This window comes from Helicoverpa armigera, chromosome 7, assembly GCF_030705265.1.
Source record: "Helicoverpa armigera isolate CAAS_96S chromosome 7, ASM3070526v1, whole genome shotgun sequence".
NCBI lineage: Eukaryota > Metazoa > Arthropoda > Insecta > Lepidoptera > Noctuidae > Helicoverpa > Helicoverpa armigera.
The window spans coordinates 1,348,220-1,365,760 of NC_087126.1; the positions used below are offsets into that span (position 1 = coordinate 1,348,220).

The 17,541-nt window shown below is 37.1% G+C and overlaps 1 protein-coding gene across 1 annotated transcript in view; it reads left to right on the forward strand.

The window, feature by feature from the left end:
• LOC110376058 (muscarinic acetylcholine receptor DM1) overlaps positions 1-17,541 on the forward strand; it is a 71,147-nt gene that overhangs the window by 40,886 nt on the left and 12,720 nt on the right. The window contains exon 2 of the mRNA XM_021334395.3: positions 1,035-1,843. Within this exon, the coding sequence (XP_021190070.1) occupies positions 1,110-1,843 (734 nt within the window). The 5' untranslated portion in view covers positions 1,035-1,109. The remainder of the gene's footprint in view (positions 1-1,034; positions 1,844-17,541) is intronic.

The window sequence follows — 17,541 nt, forward strand, 5'->3', positions numbered from 1 at the left end:
AAAAATCCCCGATTACAATCTTTCAGGAAGTTATTTTCAAGCGTTTAGTTTAATCGCCATTACGTTCACTTACATACCATTAACTGTGTGATACACATACTGACCCACGCACAATATTGTTCAATGGACAACCAAATGGGCAACCTACCCGATTCTGCCAATTTTACCAATCGACCATTAACCTTCCACTATTGTGATAAGGTTGAAAATCTAATGAAAAAAGACAGATTGAGGTAGGTTGATTTCACGGAGGATGGAAAAATAGAGGAGATGCGGCACCTTCTTGTAGGTCAATGCAACGCACGGAAGGCGTGATCAGTTACTAGTACTAACGAAGCGTTTGGGATCCTTGACAAATCAAAACTAATCTTTCATTGATTGATTGATTGGTGATTTTATTTTGAAAATAATGAGCTGATTCTATAGAAGACGTTCTGTAGGGAGTAACGTTCCTCGTACATCGAGCACCTGCATTTTAGCGCGCTAATTCCTTAGCAGATTTTGCGTTTTGACATCTCCGTTTTTAATTTTATTCTCCTGGTTGGTGTGCTGTCTGTACCACAGTATCGCGATGGAACATAATAGTTGTAGCCTCGGCCTGCACTCACAAATTGCACGCTTCAGCAATTTTCCCGTGCCATTATATGCGTGTGTGTATGTGACCTTCTATTGTTATGTGACAAGTTTGTTTGTGGGTGTTAGACTAGGTTGACCCCCCAGTGTTACTTGTGTTTTACAACGGTATTTTTTTATGGAAAATTAAGGAATATATTTTTATTTTGGAGGTTACTCTATATACCAGAGATACTCTATAGTAGACCAGATACTTATGTGCTTGTTAAAGAGTGTATCAGTTTACACAGTTTATAAAAGTGTGTCAGTTTTAGGGTGCAATTTTACCACGACGTGAAAATTCATGCCCATTTTCAAATTTCTATACTCTATACGTTACTAATGTTACAAACAGACACTCGTATTCTATTTACTTGTATGTAATTGTACATAATGTATCACAGGTATGTTTGTGTGTGCAGGCGAGCGCGCGCTCGGTCGCCGCTGGAGGCGGGGCGCGGGTGTCGGCGCGGGCGGCGGCTCGCCCAGTTGACAGCATGCTCATCGCGCTCAACGACTCCAACCTCACTGACCTGGCGCTCGGCCCCGACCTGCCCACCAGCCCCTACAGCCTCGCGCAGAAGATCATCATCGCCATCATAGCCAGCGTGCTCTCCGTGCTCACTGTCGTCGGCAACTCCATGGTCATGATCAGCTTCAAGATCGACAAGCAGCTACAGACCATTAGCAACTACTTCTTGTTCTCGCTCGCCGTGGCTGACTTCGCTGTGGGCCTGATCTCGATGCCGCTGTACACGATGTTCACGATCTACGGCTACTGGCCTCTCGGGCCTCACGTGTGCGATACGTGGCTCGCGCTGGACTACCTCGCGTCGAACGCCTCGGTGCTCAACTTGCTCATCATAAGTTTCGATAGGTACTTCAGTGTGACGCGGCCGTTGACCTATAGGGCTAAAAGGACTACACGAAGGGCGACGATGATGATAGGGGGAGCTTGGGGGTTCAGTTTGCTGTTGTGGCCGCCGTGGATTTACGCGTGGCCGTACATCGACGGCGAGAGGAAAGTGCCACCGCACGAGTGTTACATTCAGTTCATAGAGACGAACCAGTTCATTACGTTCGGGACAGCCATCGCGGCGTTCTATGTGCCAGTGACTGTCATGTGTATACTGTACTACAGGATATGGAGGGAGACCAAGAAACGGCAGAAGGATCTGCCCAATCTGCAAGGAGGGAAGAAACACGATTCCTCTAAGAGATCTAATTCTAGGTGAGTTCTAGTTTATACTTTAATACTATATTTAGTTCTAGTTTGATATAAAAATCCGTTTAGTAGATACTGAGATGTAACCTAAGGAACAGAAAATATTTGTCTCTAGAAAAGATTGTGGCTTTAAAATATCCTGCATACTGCATATTTCATAGTATTCCAAACGATTTTGATGTGGGCTATATTTATGGTTATTCCCAAAGCTTTCTAGGAGAGAGTTCCTAGGAAATATTGATGATAGTAGTGGTATGACGGATCAGATAGAAAGAGCATATTTCAGATTGCACGGAATGTGAATAAGTCTTTGGAGCATCTGTCATATAAGTACCTATGGTAAAATTAGAGAAATAATTAAAATAATTAAACCAGTATACATTTATAGGAATGTGTATCTTAATGGTAAGTAATTAGGTTGTTTTCTGCATAATGCTTGCAGTGTTGGAACGGTGCCCGATGAAAACGTACTTACAGACATTGTCTATTAAATTCAGCCCTAATTCCATAATTGGCGAGTTGCCTGTAGAACACAATATTGGGTCTATTTATAATTCTAAAATAATAGGATAAATTATTGGTATTCATTATGTTATTCTGTTAAAAGCATAATAATGAAGAAAACATTTTAAACTGATTACTTCACACACCCGGACAAAAAGTAACAAATAGTGTTTCCTACTAAATGGGCTAATTCTAACACATTTTTTCAAACCGAACCAGTAGTTCCAGAGATTAGCGCGTTCAAACAAACAAGCCCTTCAGCTTTATAATATTACTAAGTATAGATAGATTAGATTATCCAATTACTCAATATTCGTAGTGTAACTATCCAGCGAGTAGGCACATAGTTGATTGGGTCTCAAGCGATTTAACCATGAAGAACGAAATGACTAGTGGAGGTGCCATAACGGAAAATTTCCTAGTAAGTAGCGCGCCAAAATGCGGGTGTGGTTCGGGTTTCGAGGGAAGTTACTGTCTCCGCCTGTCTACATTATAACCCGCCTATTTTGTAGTATCAATTATCTCTGACAGATGTGTCAAAGAACCCGAACATCGCGTTAGTTCACTCGTAACTGATCGTCATGGCCACCGTACGTATTTGACGTAGTAGGCCCTGACCTACCCGCATTATGGCATCTCCGCTTATCCTGCCCTACTCCGTGGATTTATGTAACACAAAGCGTGCGCAGGTACTCGCTCGGTAATGGTAATCAATCAGTTACCGTAATCGTACAGTTATTAACACGTCGATACATTGATATGCTTTGAGTAATCGGTACTGTGATTCTCGGAGAGCAAATTGAAACTTATCCTTGTGATGTAAGGAATTAAGAGGAAAATGTACCTAGCTCTGTTTCGCTTTCTCGGTTAAATGATGTAACTATTAGACATTGAAACCTGAGAAAAGATTCCGGGTATAGAACTACATGGGGTAACTATATTATAGTAGGTATTTTGCTTTACCTAATGGTGACGTAACACAATATTCAAACGTAAGTAAGTGTCTTCCCTATTATAGTTATCGGCACGAATCTTGAGCTCTGATCTTCACCTGCGCAGAAGTAATTTATTGGGTCCCTTTTGTGGTATAAAGTGAGGCGCGGATGCGGGCTAAAGCGGTGATTGGTAAATCACTTCTGCGCAGATGTAGGTCAGAGCTCAAGATTCGTGCCGATAACTATATTTATTTGTATGATGAACAAAAAAAACGTGTCCTATATTATTTTAGGGTTATCTAAAAGACAGACTTATTAATTTTTCTCAGTCATCAAGTCTACCCAATTTACAGCACTTTCACACTAGGGGAGTTTCGTTCGGTTTTCCGAAGTGACATTGCTCGGTTCTATAAGGGCGGCGTCAAAGCACTGTTAGGACATCAAACTCAACAGTAACCACTTTAAAACCCAAAGATGCACAAACATATTTATTAACCAACAAACTCACAAACTCAGCATCTCCATTAATTTACAGGACTGTCACAAAACGTCCTTATTCCTGCTGAAACTGACATCGTATGAGTCGCCATAAATTTCAATTCTATCACAGCGAGATGGATATTAATGGTTCAAGATAGACGTAGATCTGCCCCACACCTGTCTGAGGAACTCAGATTAACTGCTTAACCTTTAAAAGCATTTCCTTGTTGGTTAGTATGGATTGGTTACTGATTTACCCTTTTGGAATAATCTCGTTTTCTTTATGGGATAATTCTGGTGGGCAATCGTTGTGAGGTGCGGTGTATGGAAAAATTTAGCGATGGAAAACCAATGTTGACTTCAAAGTAGTTGTTTTTTGAGACCGTCAAATTAAAATAGAATGTCGTATGCATCAGTCTATAAGTTTCTTGTTATCCGGGTTCGGCAAGTTGACTCCTTTGGACGAGGGTTTTAGTATAGGGAATAAATAGGATTTCTATAATAGGTAGCTAATATAGATCTGGAAAATTTAGAGATATCTACAAAAAACGTGATGCGGTAATATTATCATTCCGTTTCGCAGCCTATAAACAAAACTACCAATATTCTTACCAATTTCCGTATTTATAGTGCTACTTAAACTCCTATAGAATATTCTGGAACCGTGCTAGCCTACATTATTAAATTAGCCTAGCAACATCAAGTGTGGCACGTGTGAACATATACCTTGTTATATTATGCATGCGTGCTTTCGGAGCAAATAATGTGTATTGTTGTCTGCATTGTAGAATCGTTTGTATATGTGAGGTAATTGTGATTATATCCTGGTTTCAGCATAGTTTAACAGCTAAAATACTTGAAGATTCAGGCACTTATTTTATAACTTAATAAAATAAATGGTTTTGAATTAGATCTTAAGTTTCGGAAATAATAGACTGAACGTTGGACTAAAATGTATTAAAAATGAAGGAGCTTTCCAATTGGTTGGTTTTTTAATAGTAGTTCTTTTTTTCGATACGCCTTTCTTTCTGAGTGTAGGAATTACGAATCTATCACAAACTAAAAATTGAGAAAAAACTAAATGAATATGTCTATAGTTTGCAATTAAAACATGTACACTCAAACGTCAGCCACCATCAAAATAGAATAAATAAAATAATCTCTCCAGCTACAATCCAGCACAAAGCGCTGTAAGCAATGTCACAGGACCGCTGTTATTCATTGTGCATCACAATACGCTTTGATACAAGCCTTCAAAGGACTTAAGTCACGGCCGCTTGAGCGATTCAAGCGCTGGAAGGTTTCATATACTTTATTTTATGAGATGTAGTGCTGGTTTGTGAGGAATAAGTTTTGGATAAAAATAATTCTTGCTAGTATTAGGTATATGCGAAAGTAACTCTGTCTGTCTGTTGAATGCCTAAACGACCAAACCAATTTAAATGAAATTCGGTACACAGATAGCTTATAGATTAAGAAAGGACAAGGGCTACTTCTGATCCGGGAGTGAAAAAAATTTTCCTATAAGGATAGAATGTGCTAGACAATTTATTGCATAATGAACTTAGGTAATTGATACACATTTTGTAAAGTAAATATATTTAGTTTTCTTTTGTGTTTGTAAGAAGTTACATTTACAAATAAATACTTTTAAGTTTTTCAGTACATTCACCACCACAAGTGGCTAGGTTGCGAGCGTTTGCCAAAATTGCGAGCACGCAACTACTTTATTCAGTCGTATATCTTGAAAATTGGACAGGTTCAAAATTCTCGCTCGCCCGAATATCGGGAAAGTAGGGCACGAATCGAATATCCGAACCCGCTAAGAGAAACGTCGTGTAAATATAAGAAAAATATAAGAAACGCAAACTTTTCTTCTTCGCTTATTGGAAATTTTTAAAATGTTTTGTACAGTTTGTTTGGAAAACTGAAACTAAGAATGGTATCAACGGTTGTTAATGCCTGTACTATACAGTTCGGAATTTTCCTCTTTGAGCTTGGATTTAAAACATAAAAATTTCAGAAAACTTCAATTTTATAAGTTCCTTTTATTGTTTGCAAACGGTTTAGCCTCAACACGAAAAAACATTTTAAATCCCGTAACTTGATTCAACCATTTAACATGTTAGACACAAACACATATTTCTTCGAATGCATTTGATATATAATATACCTAAGGATGAAGACAAACAGTAGATCTCCTTTACTAGCGGTTAGTAAAGAAAGTACATTTTATTTTGTCTCACAAACCACAATTCTTTCAGCGTTCATTTTCTTTGTAACACAAGAAATTGCATTTGTTTCTAAGAACTGTGTCTCAGGTTTGTCTCCAGACAGAATTCTGAGAACCTAGTATGTTTACTCACAAGATTTATTCAGAAGCTCAATAACCATACTGACTACTTTATAAGGGCTATGTCTGGCAAAAAATATATTATGAGAGATTGATCCTCAGCTGCATTTATTTTGACTGGATGCCCCATCCCTATTTTTGGGAGTATAAAAAGTGCGATGTAACCCGATGAAACAAATCTACCTGAATATTGAAACGGTACCTTGTAGCTGACTGTGAATATAATATTATCATCATAGCAGGCAATTGCTGTCCACTGCTGAAAGTAACATAGCCCTCCCCCAATGAGCGTCAACCATCCCCGTCTTAGTTAGCCCGAATCTATTCGCTGCCCACAACTATCTTCAAATCATCGTCAATCTTGAAATTATTTTATAGTTTTTACTGATCCATCAATACTCATGTTTACCAAAATAGTTGAAACTCAAAAGACAAGGTGAGAAAATCGTCATCAAACTATCTAGCACTCCAGTCTTAACACTAATAGTCCTTGTATACCATCTCCAACAATGTCATGAGTGCCTAGTACTCGCTCGACTGCCGTGCGTCCTTTGTGCGAGTTCGCCTTTGTACTCGCTTGTCGACGTTTGACGAAGGGTGCGTGAAATCGCGATCATACGCATTGCCCGCTTGGGAACTACGATTTGTATGTGAAGAGAATATTTTTGGGTGAATCAGAAAGTTTGGGGAAAACCAAGACAGTTAAGACAGTTCGAAGATAACGCGGGGATGTTTTTGTTCAGATTGGGGTGAATCATTAAAAAAGCTGTCGTGTTTTGTTTTTCATAGAACTAATGAGCGTAGTTTGCTTTTAGTATTGACAACGTTTTCTGACTGATCCAAGTTTACTTCCCTCAAGTCTACATCGGAACCGCTTCCTAATGTTTCTTCGCCACTTTGATAAATGCAGCGTTTTGCTACAACCACATCTTATCATAAATTCAGAGTAGATGTTTCCGCTAAGAGGTATTTGTTCTTCAGCAATATGTATCATTTATACCATTTTACACCACCTCAAAGTGTTTTTAAAGTTTCAGATTTTTCGTTAGGAACACGTGCAATATTTTTCAGTAGGAAGATCCGAAGTAATATTGATGTATCATGTTAATAATGTTCGTAAAAGTTAATGTACAGCCCACCAAGACTTTTACACTAGAAAAAAACTTGTTATTAACTTTCCAATTGCACCAATGATAATTCCCATTGTAACACAAAACCTCAACCCACATCCGCTTCCATAGCATCCACTCAGCAACATTGATCAAAGTGTCACACTTTGTCTTGTCTAAGCCTCGGCCTGCATACGTGTAATAGCGTTATGCTCTCCTGGTAATCTGCCTGGCACAACCAACTTTTATCCTCAAATGATGAAGAGGCTAGCCCGATGGGATTTTGAGCCTGGATTTATTTAAACGGCGTTCTTTATGGATCTAAATGGTCTTTTTATTCGTGGAATATGGATTTATTTCTGTTGTTGTTTTTATGTGCTTTTCCAAATAAGGTGATATTTTCTCATCCAAACAGTTAATTCCGAAGACTATGTTAATATTTCACGGAATACGCATATAACCTAAATCTTTTGCACTCTAAAAATCAAGGCAACTGCGTCTTAGTTCCAGTCATTCTTCAGTTAATATTCTCCGCAGAAAGGCAACAGACTTACTAGTTAATGTAACAAGAATAACTATGTAGCAGAAGGTGGTAAAGTCTCCAAGAATTAGGTCAAATGTCTGGAAATAAATGGAGGCAATGAATCACCTGCATCTTACAAATATGGCCTTGTAGCTTGTAAGTTAGGTAATAAAGTCGTTGTGTGAAGGAATTTTATTATGATTCATTATTATGATAAGATTCTGAAGACAAGAAGAAATAAAATACACACAAGTAATATTAATATGCTTTGGTTGATAGAACCACATAGTACATTCTATATAGCATGACTATAGGTATTTTTATATTCTACACATTTTCATCCCTCTCTTGGTCAATTACAATATGCTCAATGCTTTTCCTTGCGATTTCATTAAGCATTTCACCGCATTCAGATAGAACTTCTGTAACCGAATAAAAACTATTCTAATTACTTTCTCATTGGATCAGGTGGAAAAGCGTCTATAGAAAAAGTCTTAATCAGATCAGTGTTTTACCGAGCATAAGAGAAAAACACTTATTCTATAGTTAATTAGAAACTGTGTTTTATTAGAAAATCAAATCTGTTAAACCAGATAGTTCTACAATCTAAAATACCCCAACACATATTAGAAGCTAAAATATATCGCTTCCAACCCGTGCACTCATATTTCAACCCTTCGAAGATCCAATAAAAATACCTATCGTCTGAAAGCCTTTAAAAATTTCATCGACCGTACACCTCTGGAGGCACCCATTTAGTAGGGGAACTGGGGGAATGGGGGACACTCCCCCTTTTACGGCGAAGTGAAAGACATTACTCTTAGATGCGTCTGGATTTATGTGTTTCGAGAACGTTCCTTGATACATATTTGTATGTGAAATTGTGGAGCAATTTAAATTTAATTTGAGAGTTCATATTGTTACCGCTGCGAGCTTATGCTGTCCTGGTAATGAGTGATGATGCCTCGTTAGTCTCTTGAATTGTGTCTCATTTGTTTGGTAAAAATAACCGAATTATGTAGATGACAATTAAGATTGTTGTTATTAGGAAATTAAGCTTTGTATGTGCATGTAAGTGCTCTGATTTTTGATACGCAAACTTACGTATTTCAGCTATTACAATCCCAATCACAAACATCTTCTTTGTTGCTATCCATGTTTATAAACAAAAACACAATTTATCTTGTTGTTGGTATAATAAATGCTTGATTTGCCAAAATTCTCCATACATTTAGCAAAACGATTTCTTTGAATTGAATCTCTCCAAATTAATTTCAAATACAAATGATTGGTGAACACTCAATTACGTGAACAGTTTGAAGAGAAACGCCCAAACCATTCAATTAGTCTAATTGAACAACAAATAACCACAAAATGATAAAGCAAACAAACTATTTGCTATTTGGTCAATTGTTCATACATTTAAATGAAAAGGTGGAAATGTGGGTGATCGATGAATTACCGAATAACCAAATATCGTGGTTTTACGAATGGAACGGTTTCAAAATATAGGTTTCACTCGTATTTCGTTTGGTGCTATTAACTATGTAGGGAGAAAATGCAGAATTATTTACTAAAAGATTTAGGTCAGTTAAATAAAGGTTTATTACTAGGCAAACTGTTTTATTTATATTAGTTTTTTAGAGTTGAACACTATTTCTTTAGAGCGACGTAATGAACGGTTTTGCCATCTCAAAAAACATACCGAAAAATACATAGCAACGAAACTTCAAAACCACAGTATTCCAATGACACACGTGCGAACTACCGATGAGTCATAAAACCTCAGTTTTTGTTCACATCCCGATCTCGTACATTCATACACTAATGAGGTTTTCATTCAGCGCCATCGTAAGTGCTGTTGGCAAATATAATTGCATACACGTGACGACTATGGGAAGCAGCAAAGTGCATTAGACTGTGATAAAAAATGCTCTTGCATTTGAAAAACATCTGTGACGTTGGAATTTTAGATTGAGTTCACATTCTGGCTTTCTACATTTTTTCTACTTTTTATTTACTACTTATTTTAGATACAAAATTACAATGTAATTTTAATTATCAAATAAAAATTCAATGGTAATTGTTTCAAATCTTTTAAGAGAATTCCAATTACATATATGATCGAAAATTGGATCGAAGGATCAAGTCTTCTAGATTATGTAGCTTTCTTGGTAGCAAAAACAATTTCTGCAGATCATAAATTACTACTCATTTCTACCACTTAGTATTAAACGTACAGTCTTAAAAAGTCTTATCTCTTATGCTAGGTTTTAGCCATCGATCGTCTTGAAAAAAGTTAGTGGTCTAAACCTAGCACCGGTTCTTTTAAAGTCCACTTTTTACATTAAGGTGCAAAGTCTGTCAGATACATATAACACATAATCTTATAGGCAACGGAATAGTCAGGTCCCTTAACAGCTCTTTAGCGAGTAATCTCCTGACTCCTGTGTGTGAGTTAGGTGTTGTCCCTCAAATATATCTTCAAGTCTGTCGAGTGCAGTTTGTTTCAAACTCTCTGAAGCCATCATAAGTTTACGTGGATGTTTGAAAGGGACTGGGTTAGTGAAATGTATAACTACTATGTTTGTCGTTTTAGTGAAGGTTATATTATCTCGCGTTTGACGAAGTTTATTTTTCTATGGTACATTTTTTATGCTCGCTAAACAACATAATTATCATATTTATTAAGTGGGTTTATTTCTGACGGTTTTTTAGTTTTACCATAAAAAGATATAAAAGGAAATTGGAAAGTGTTAAATTGAATAGTTGTGAAAGATAAAAGCTACATCAGCTTAATAAACTTTCGAAACTACATAAGAGTCACACTACCCCATCCTTCACTGAGCTCTACTAAACATAATATAAAAAGGCCACAAAAGGGCCACACCTAGGCCAAAGTCCTCGCATTTCTTGCGTCATTCGATCTCTTCAAAGGGACAGCTATAGATATTCAAAATTAACTTCGATTCAATGGACTCGACGCGGTCCTTTGGGCCAAAATAAAAATTCACCCTTTAATCGGATCCCAGGTATTTTTGGGCCTTAGGCTTTTGATGTAATATTAAACAAAGTGTAAGAATCTTGTTTATTAGTGGACGGGTTTTGCAGGTAATTTGAGCAGGAACTATGTTTTTATTCTTGGTGATTAATAACCTTGTTAGTAGATAATTTGTTTGAAGAGTTTTTCTAGGTACACTTAAAAAAATAATATTGTGTTCTTGTTTCTGTGAATTCTGAATTGTCGCGTTTGAAAATAAATTCCATGGAACTTCTCAGTCATTACTTTTTCGTAATAAAATTAACATAAATACAGTACACAGGCATTTATTTTGTACTTTTCCTTGCAAAACGTCCATCGTGATTCTCCTAGATTTATCGATCTCACAGCAACAAAAATACAAACAAAACAAAACACAGAAATAATCTTCCCAAGTTTGTTCAGCCAAAAACAAACACAAGTGCTGAAATTTCATTTAACTTCAGGAACCGTTAACTCAAAACTACATAGAAGGCAAATTACATCCACAATGAACGGAGATGCCTGCTAAGTGCATTTCTGACAAAGATGGATGATCCTGACTTGCGATCTCACCGCCCCCTACAAATTTATTGGGGAAACTCTCACAGATCCGATAGGAATGTATGAGAAAAGTTCGTTTGAGCATCTGCGGTGACATTCAAGGACAAGTAAGGGCACTAGGAAACTTTATTTGTATTTATTACCTTTTACTCTTACAAGGAAAGAAAAAAGATTAGTATCAATTTGAGTCAGTAAAAGCTGTTATTTAGAAAAGTTTTTGCTCCTGAGTTCTTTAGAGCGGTAACCGTGGCTACGCGGCGTAGTACTGTTGCTACGCGCGTAGTCACAAGGTTACGTAGTCGTGTACATTCGACTACGAGGACGCAGTTATGAATTTCTGTGTATGCGCTTTTACTATCATACACACAATAGATTTACGATCTTCAGTGTATGGAAATAAGGTTTATTTCGCGCTGTCGATGCTGAAAGGGCATGTGCTTTGAATCGAGTGCAGCGTAAACCGTATTTTAATGTGATTTTGGTGGGTCACTTTGAGCGAATGTTTCCTTTGCAATGCATGGACAAAACCAATAGACTTCATAGAGGATAGAACAGCACTATGTTAAACCATAAATTACATTATACATAGCATAACATATATGTACTACAGGATATCTAAAATCAAATTGTTTGTATTAATTCACGCGGAATATAAGCAAAAAGCTACGTCAACATAAGAATCAATAAATATCTGTTTTAAATATTCCTGTAACAAACATCATCCGTCATGATTAATGAAAATATCTATTACATAATTTTTCGTATATTTTCTTCAAAAAACCAGCCATACAATTGACCAATACCCATACAGATTACGCAACAAATACTTTCGAAATAACTCCCATTGACAAGTCAGTTTCGACCATTCTGCATTTTACGGCCTATATTTCAGGCTATCGATTTGTTAGGCTGGCTCGTAAAAAATAACTTTGTGCCGACATCGGACGTAATACATTTATCCCTTCGAAGTATTGGTGCCGTGTCGGACTTGACGATAAATGTCGGTAAAGGGGGCACCACACTACCATACGTTGACTTTGAGTTTTACTTTAGTTTGTGTTAAAGAGTAAGCTTTTTCGATGTGTAGTGATGGATGTGTGGTAGTGTGTGATCCGCTTGTTTTCATGTAGACTGTTTAGGCAATTGTAACCTACATACTAAGTATATAACGAAGCGAAGGAGTTTATTTGTTTGCTTGAATGAGCAAGTCTCAAGAACTTGTCCGATTTGAAAAAATATTTCAGTGTGTTCACGAGCACGTGAAAAATCTCTCGTGTTCGTTATCTGGTTGCGCTAAATAGCTCCTATTGAATATGGGACAAAAAGTAATGTTAAAAGTTTGAATTTATGTTCATTTTCATTGTTCGTTTTTTGATATTGACTTGTAAAAAAATAAATAATTTTATGCAATCATTTATGGATTTCCATATTTTTTTAATGGATTTCAATACAACAACACAATCCATTAAAACACCAGCAGTACATAAAAGCGCTTCCATCACAATTAAACGTAAATATTTACAGCGCTGTTTCCGCTGAATTTTAATGCCGTGTTCATGATCAGTGACAGATTGTACCACGTACCATGGAGAACAAAGTACTAGCGGAGGTCCCATAAAAATGTAGGTACTCAGGAGGACGAGGAACGTTACCATTTCCGTCCTTATCCGCCTTTTTGGACCCAACAATTTTTTTGATACTTTGGTATGCTAGCTATGACAGATGTCTAAAAAAACTTGAACTTTTCGTTACACTAGTAACTGATCGTGCCCACCGTAAGAATTTGACATAGAAAGAGGTGCCTGACCTACCTTCCTTATGGCCTCTCCGCTTATCTTTCAATGCTCCGTGACATAGGCTGTGATCACGTGTATGTCAGCGTGACGTCATCAAATATAGCTGTTGTCACGCTATCACGGTCGTGTAGATGCTGTTGAATAATAAAGTTAATGATAGATTAATAGGTATAGTTGTTGCTCTCATTTATTTAGTGAATTCCCAAATTTTCAATGGGATAAAAGGTAGTAAGCAAATTCTAAAAAGTCGTGTTAGCGCAGTGGTTAAAGGACATGCTTCTATATATCTTCCTTAATCTAAATTGTAGCCAACACAGAAATCCATAGCCATATTTATGTCCTTGCATAATAATATTAAGATGATTTTCACCGACTATTTAGACCTTCACGCATATTACCCTTGTTGAGACTCATCATCTACCCAGCCTTTTCTTTAAATACAACCAAGTACAACACAATTTACATTACCAATCAACATCAAAATCACTTATTGCATCCGAATCGAATAACTGAAACAGCGATCACACACTTCAGCTACACTATAACACAGGTTAGTTCGCTCAAGGACAAAGCAAACACCACAATACTGCCTTTGTTATTAAACGCGTCCACGGGAAATTAACCCATTGTGTGTCACGGCGGCTGAGCGCTAATCGTGACACGTCACGTTTTGTTTACCTGACACTCCTGCCTGTGCTGTATGAAGAGGTAGAAGGTATTAGCAATTGCAGTAGTTTCATAGTGTGGTAGCAAATAATAAGTATGCAGGCGTTAATTAAGTAAAAAGTGGCTTTATTAAAAGTGTCTAGGGTAAATTAACCCATTGTGTGTCACGGCGGCTGAGCGCTAATCGTGACACGTCACTTTTTGTTTACCTGACACTCATGTTTGTGCTGTTGTTTTAGTGCCAGCAGAAGTGGCAGTTAGTTATCTAATAGTTACTATCTGCAAGAATATCTGTAGATATTGCTATCCGAGACCTGTAGGTAAAAGAAATTAGCTGTTGTAGTTTGAGAGCGTGTGAAATTAAGCCATTGTGTGTCACGACGGCTGAGCGCTAATCGCGACTCGTCGCGTTTTGTTTACCTGACACTCATGTTTGTGCTTGCAGAAGAGGCAGAAGGAATTAGCAATTGCGGTAGTTTTGTTTTGGGTAGTAGCATGTTCTGTGACGTGCTGGTTTAATGTGTAACTAATGACAAGTGTGCAAGCGCCAATCAATGTCGTGTGTTTTTTGGAAAACTTCCCTGCGCCCCGGGGCAACTACTTACCCGGATAAAGGTAGCCTGTGCCCTTTTCCGGGCTCAAAATTATCGCTGTAGCTATTTTAATTAGTTCAGTAGCTGTTCGTACGAACCGAGTAATTCTGTGTGGAAAAATGAGTGAAAACCCACTAGTGTGAAAACTCTCTAATCTTTAAGCCGACTACCAACTAACTACCAAGAATACAGTAAAAAGACTCATACATATCTTCATTATGATAGTATACCAACTTACAACTTACATACATACACCATAAACTCCATAATAACATTAATAACACCATAATCACCGCTAATTACAACGATAGTTTGTACAAATAGTATAATTGGAGTGCTTTACAACACGCTATGCTCATAAGGGGCCCATAACCGTCCCATTGAGTCTTTGTCACGCTCTTAGAGAGCTAGTTTACGTACTTAAAGTACCTTAATTGGCGTGACAGACGATATTTTGTGTACCTGCGTGATAGTAATTATAACTATAGTATAGTAATTATTGCTTTAGTATAGTGTTTTGTTTTGTGTAGGTGGAAATGGAGAATTGAGTGGGTTGTACCCGTGTTTACTGGGTGTAATGATGGGATAGAAGATTAGTGTATGTTATAATTTAATCTTGCGGGATGTCCAAGTTTTGATGATAGGTAGTCGGTGTCCTTTATTGAGCTTACTCGGGGTAAAGTGATTGCTTTGTTTATCATAAGAAGCCTCCCTTAAAGTATTCTGACCTCAATAAAAATAATGGTTTTCTCATAAAATTCATTAATTCTTTTAAAGTACAAATATACAGACACGCGGGTTTTAAAACGAGGGCTTAAATCAATGCAAAAACTGAAAGCGATTAAAACTTCATTCGAAAACTAGTTTAGTAGTGGAAATATGAATGAACCAATAATCAAGCAATTACCGAGACTAAGCTTTCTGGTCAAAGTTTTAATTAAGCACCGAGTCCCTTAGCGATTGGATGTAATAAAAAATAATCGATTCTCATAAAAGCTTCATAATTTTTAATCACCTCTTTTGTATTTTGAAATTTCGAATACTAAACTTGTCGATTTTAAATCGATCAATATCGTTTGAAGAGTCTCGAAAGTTGGCCGCTGAAATGGCTGATGCATCATCGAGCATCGAGCACGAATCGAGAGCTCGAGATTACCGATTCTCACACTCGATATATCGAGGGCCTCCCGGGAATTTCGTGAAGATTATATTCCATTGAGAAGGGTTCGTGTTGTATATAAACTAAGCCGCATCTGTGTGGGTCGTTGCGATTTTCTAATATACTTCGAACCGCTTTCTAATCGGAATCTTTTTAGTCGTATATTCTAGAAACAAAAAACCTAGACTTGAAGGGTTATTGCGGGTACTGTGCTAATATGTCTAGCTTTTGTTTTTATATTTTCTGGATACAAGGCTTTTGTAAGGATATTTTTTCTACGAATAATGAAGAAATTAATCGGATATGAATGTGATGTTATTTATGAACTTTTGAAACATCAATGATGCAGTCATAAATTTTCACTTCTATTACAAGATGTCACAGTTAAAGTAGTCCATAATAATGTGTACTACACATAATTTCACGGCACGTGTAACCACTCTGCATAACAAACAACAAAGTTAAGAAAACTCGGTTTATCCACAAGTCAATTTCGCGGTAACAGCAGCACACAATACTATTGTTACTACTTGCTTTCAAAGTAAGTTTCCGATAATATCGGATAAGGATACCAGGGGATCAGGAAATAGGTGTTGGTCACAGATGGTACGAATGTTATCACGGAGCTAGGATCCCGCTTAAAGGGTAGCTGAAAGGTTTCCCAAGGGAGTGAGAACGTCATTTGAGGCTGGAAGACGTGCCTTTGAAGATGCTATAGGTTTTTCAACGAGTAGTACAAGGGTTGCATGGTAAAAACGGGCACATTTTTTATAGGGAATGGTGGGATTACGCCAATGCACGGCACTGTTTCGCACACAAATGTTTCTCTTGGTCTACTCGCTCTAGTAACAAATTGCGTGCGAATTTGGTGTGCAAACACATATAACTTAAGATACAGTAATGAAGTAAATGGTATCCAGAACTAAGTAGTTGGTTAAACCGTAAAATATACCATTCTTCATTAAATACCTCCCACCCGCATCCACTTTAACTAAACTCCAAAAGATCAATTTCGATAAGGAGCGAAAAAATATACATAAAGTGTGTGAAAAGAAATCTAATTTTGTGAAGGATGTATATTTTTCTCCGCAAAGAGAATCCCTTCAGTTAGAAGTAGAACGCGTATTGGTTTTTTATCTGAAAACATTCGAAAAATAGGTCTCAATGTTTTTTATCCGTTTGTTTTTTGCTTATCTCGAAAGAGAGATGAATGCGAAATGAATTTCCGCGTGATTCATAATGCACACGTTTGTGAAAAATATATTTTTTGTTACGGTATTATTTTCAATGGAATAAGGAAGAAATGCGTTATTTTATCGTACCTACTCGCTTCACAGAGCACGAAGGCAGTACCTACAGAGAATGATTAAATTAAAATGGTGAATAGAAATAAATTATGGCGGGGCCAGGAAGCATCACGCCTGAATCGGCTTAGTGTCGTGCGGGTGTACTTTATTGTCATAATAACAATATGAAAAATCTCACTTTTTGATCACTTTGTCCTTGTTGATACAACGACGATATGTCTTACTAATGTTAACTATTAAAATATGGATGAAATAAAGGATAGAAATAAACAAGGTAAATACAGGACACGTTAGACGTGTGTCAAGTTTATTAAGCTCCCATCTCTATCAAATATCACAGTCATATGTATCTACATACAGAAAAACATTCCAAAACAAATCACTAACAGTAGGTATTTGCTACCAGACCCTCTGTCACGCACACAAAAATCAAGCATTGAAAAACTTTCCATAAAGAAAAACATGTTTACCACCGACGTTTTCCTTAACTTTCTCGACAAAGCTATTTATTGGTAACAGAAAAATATACGAGAGATATTTCCAAGTATCAAGTGTGTAACATGGTTAGGATAAATCTGAAGATATCGGCAGATAACCAAATTCAATAACATGATGTCAATGTTACACTGTTACTGTTTCATATTTGGCGGGGAGAATGGGGTGTTCGCTTATGTGACGATGTCGAAGGTTTATCTT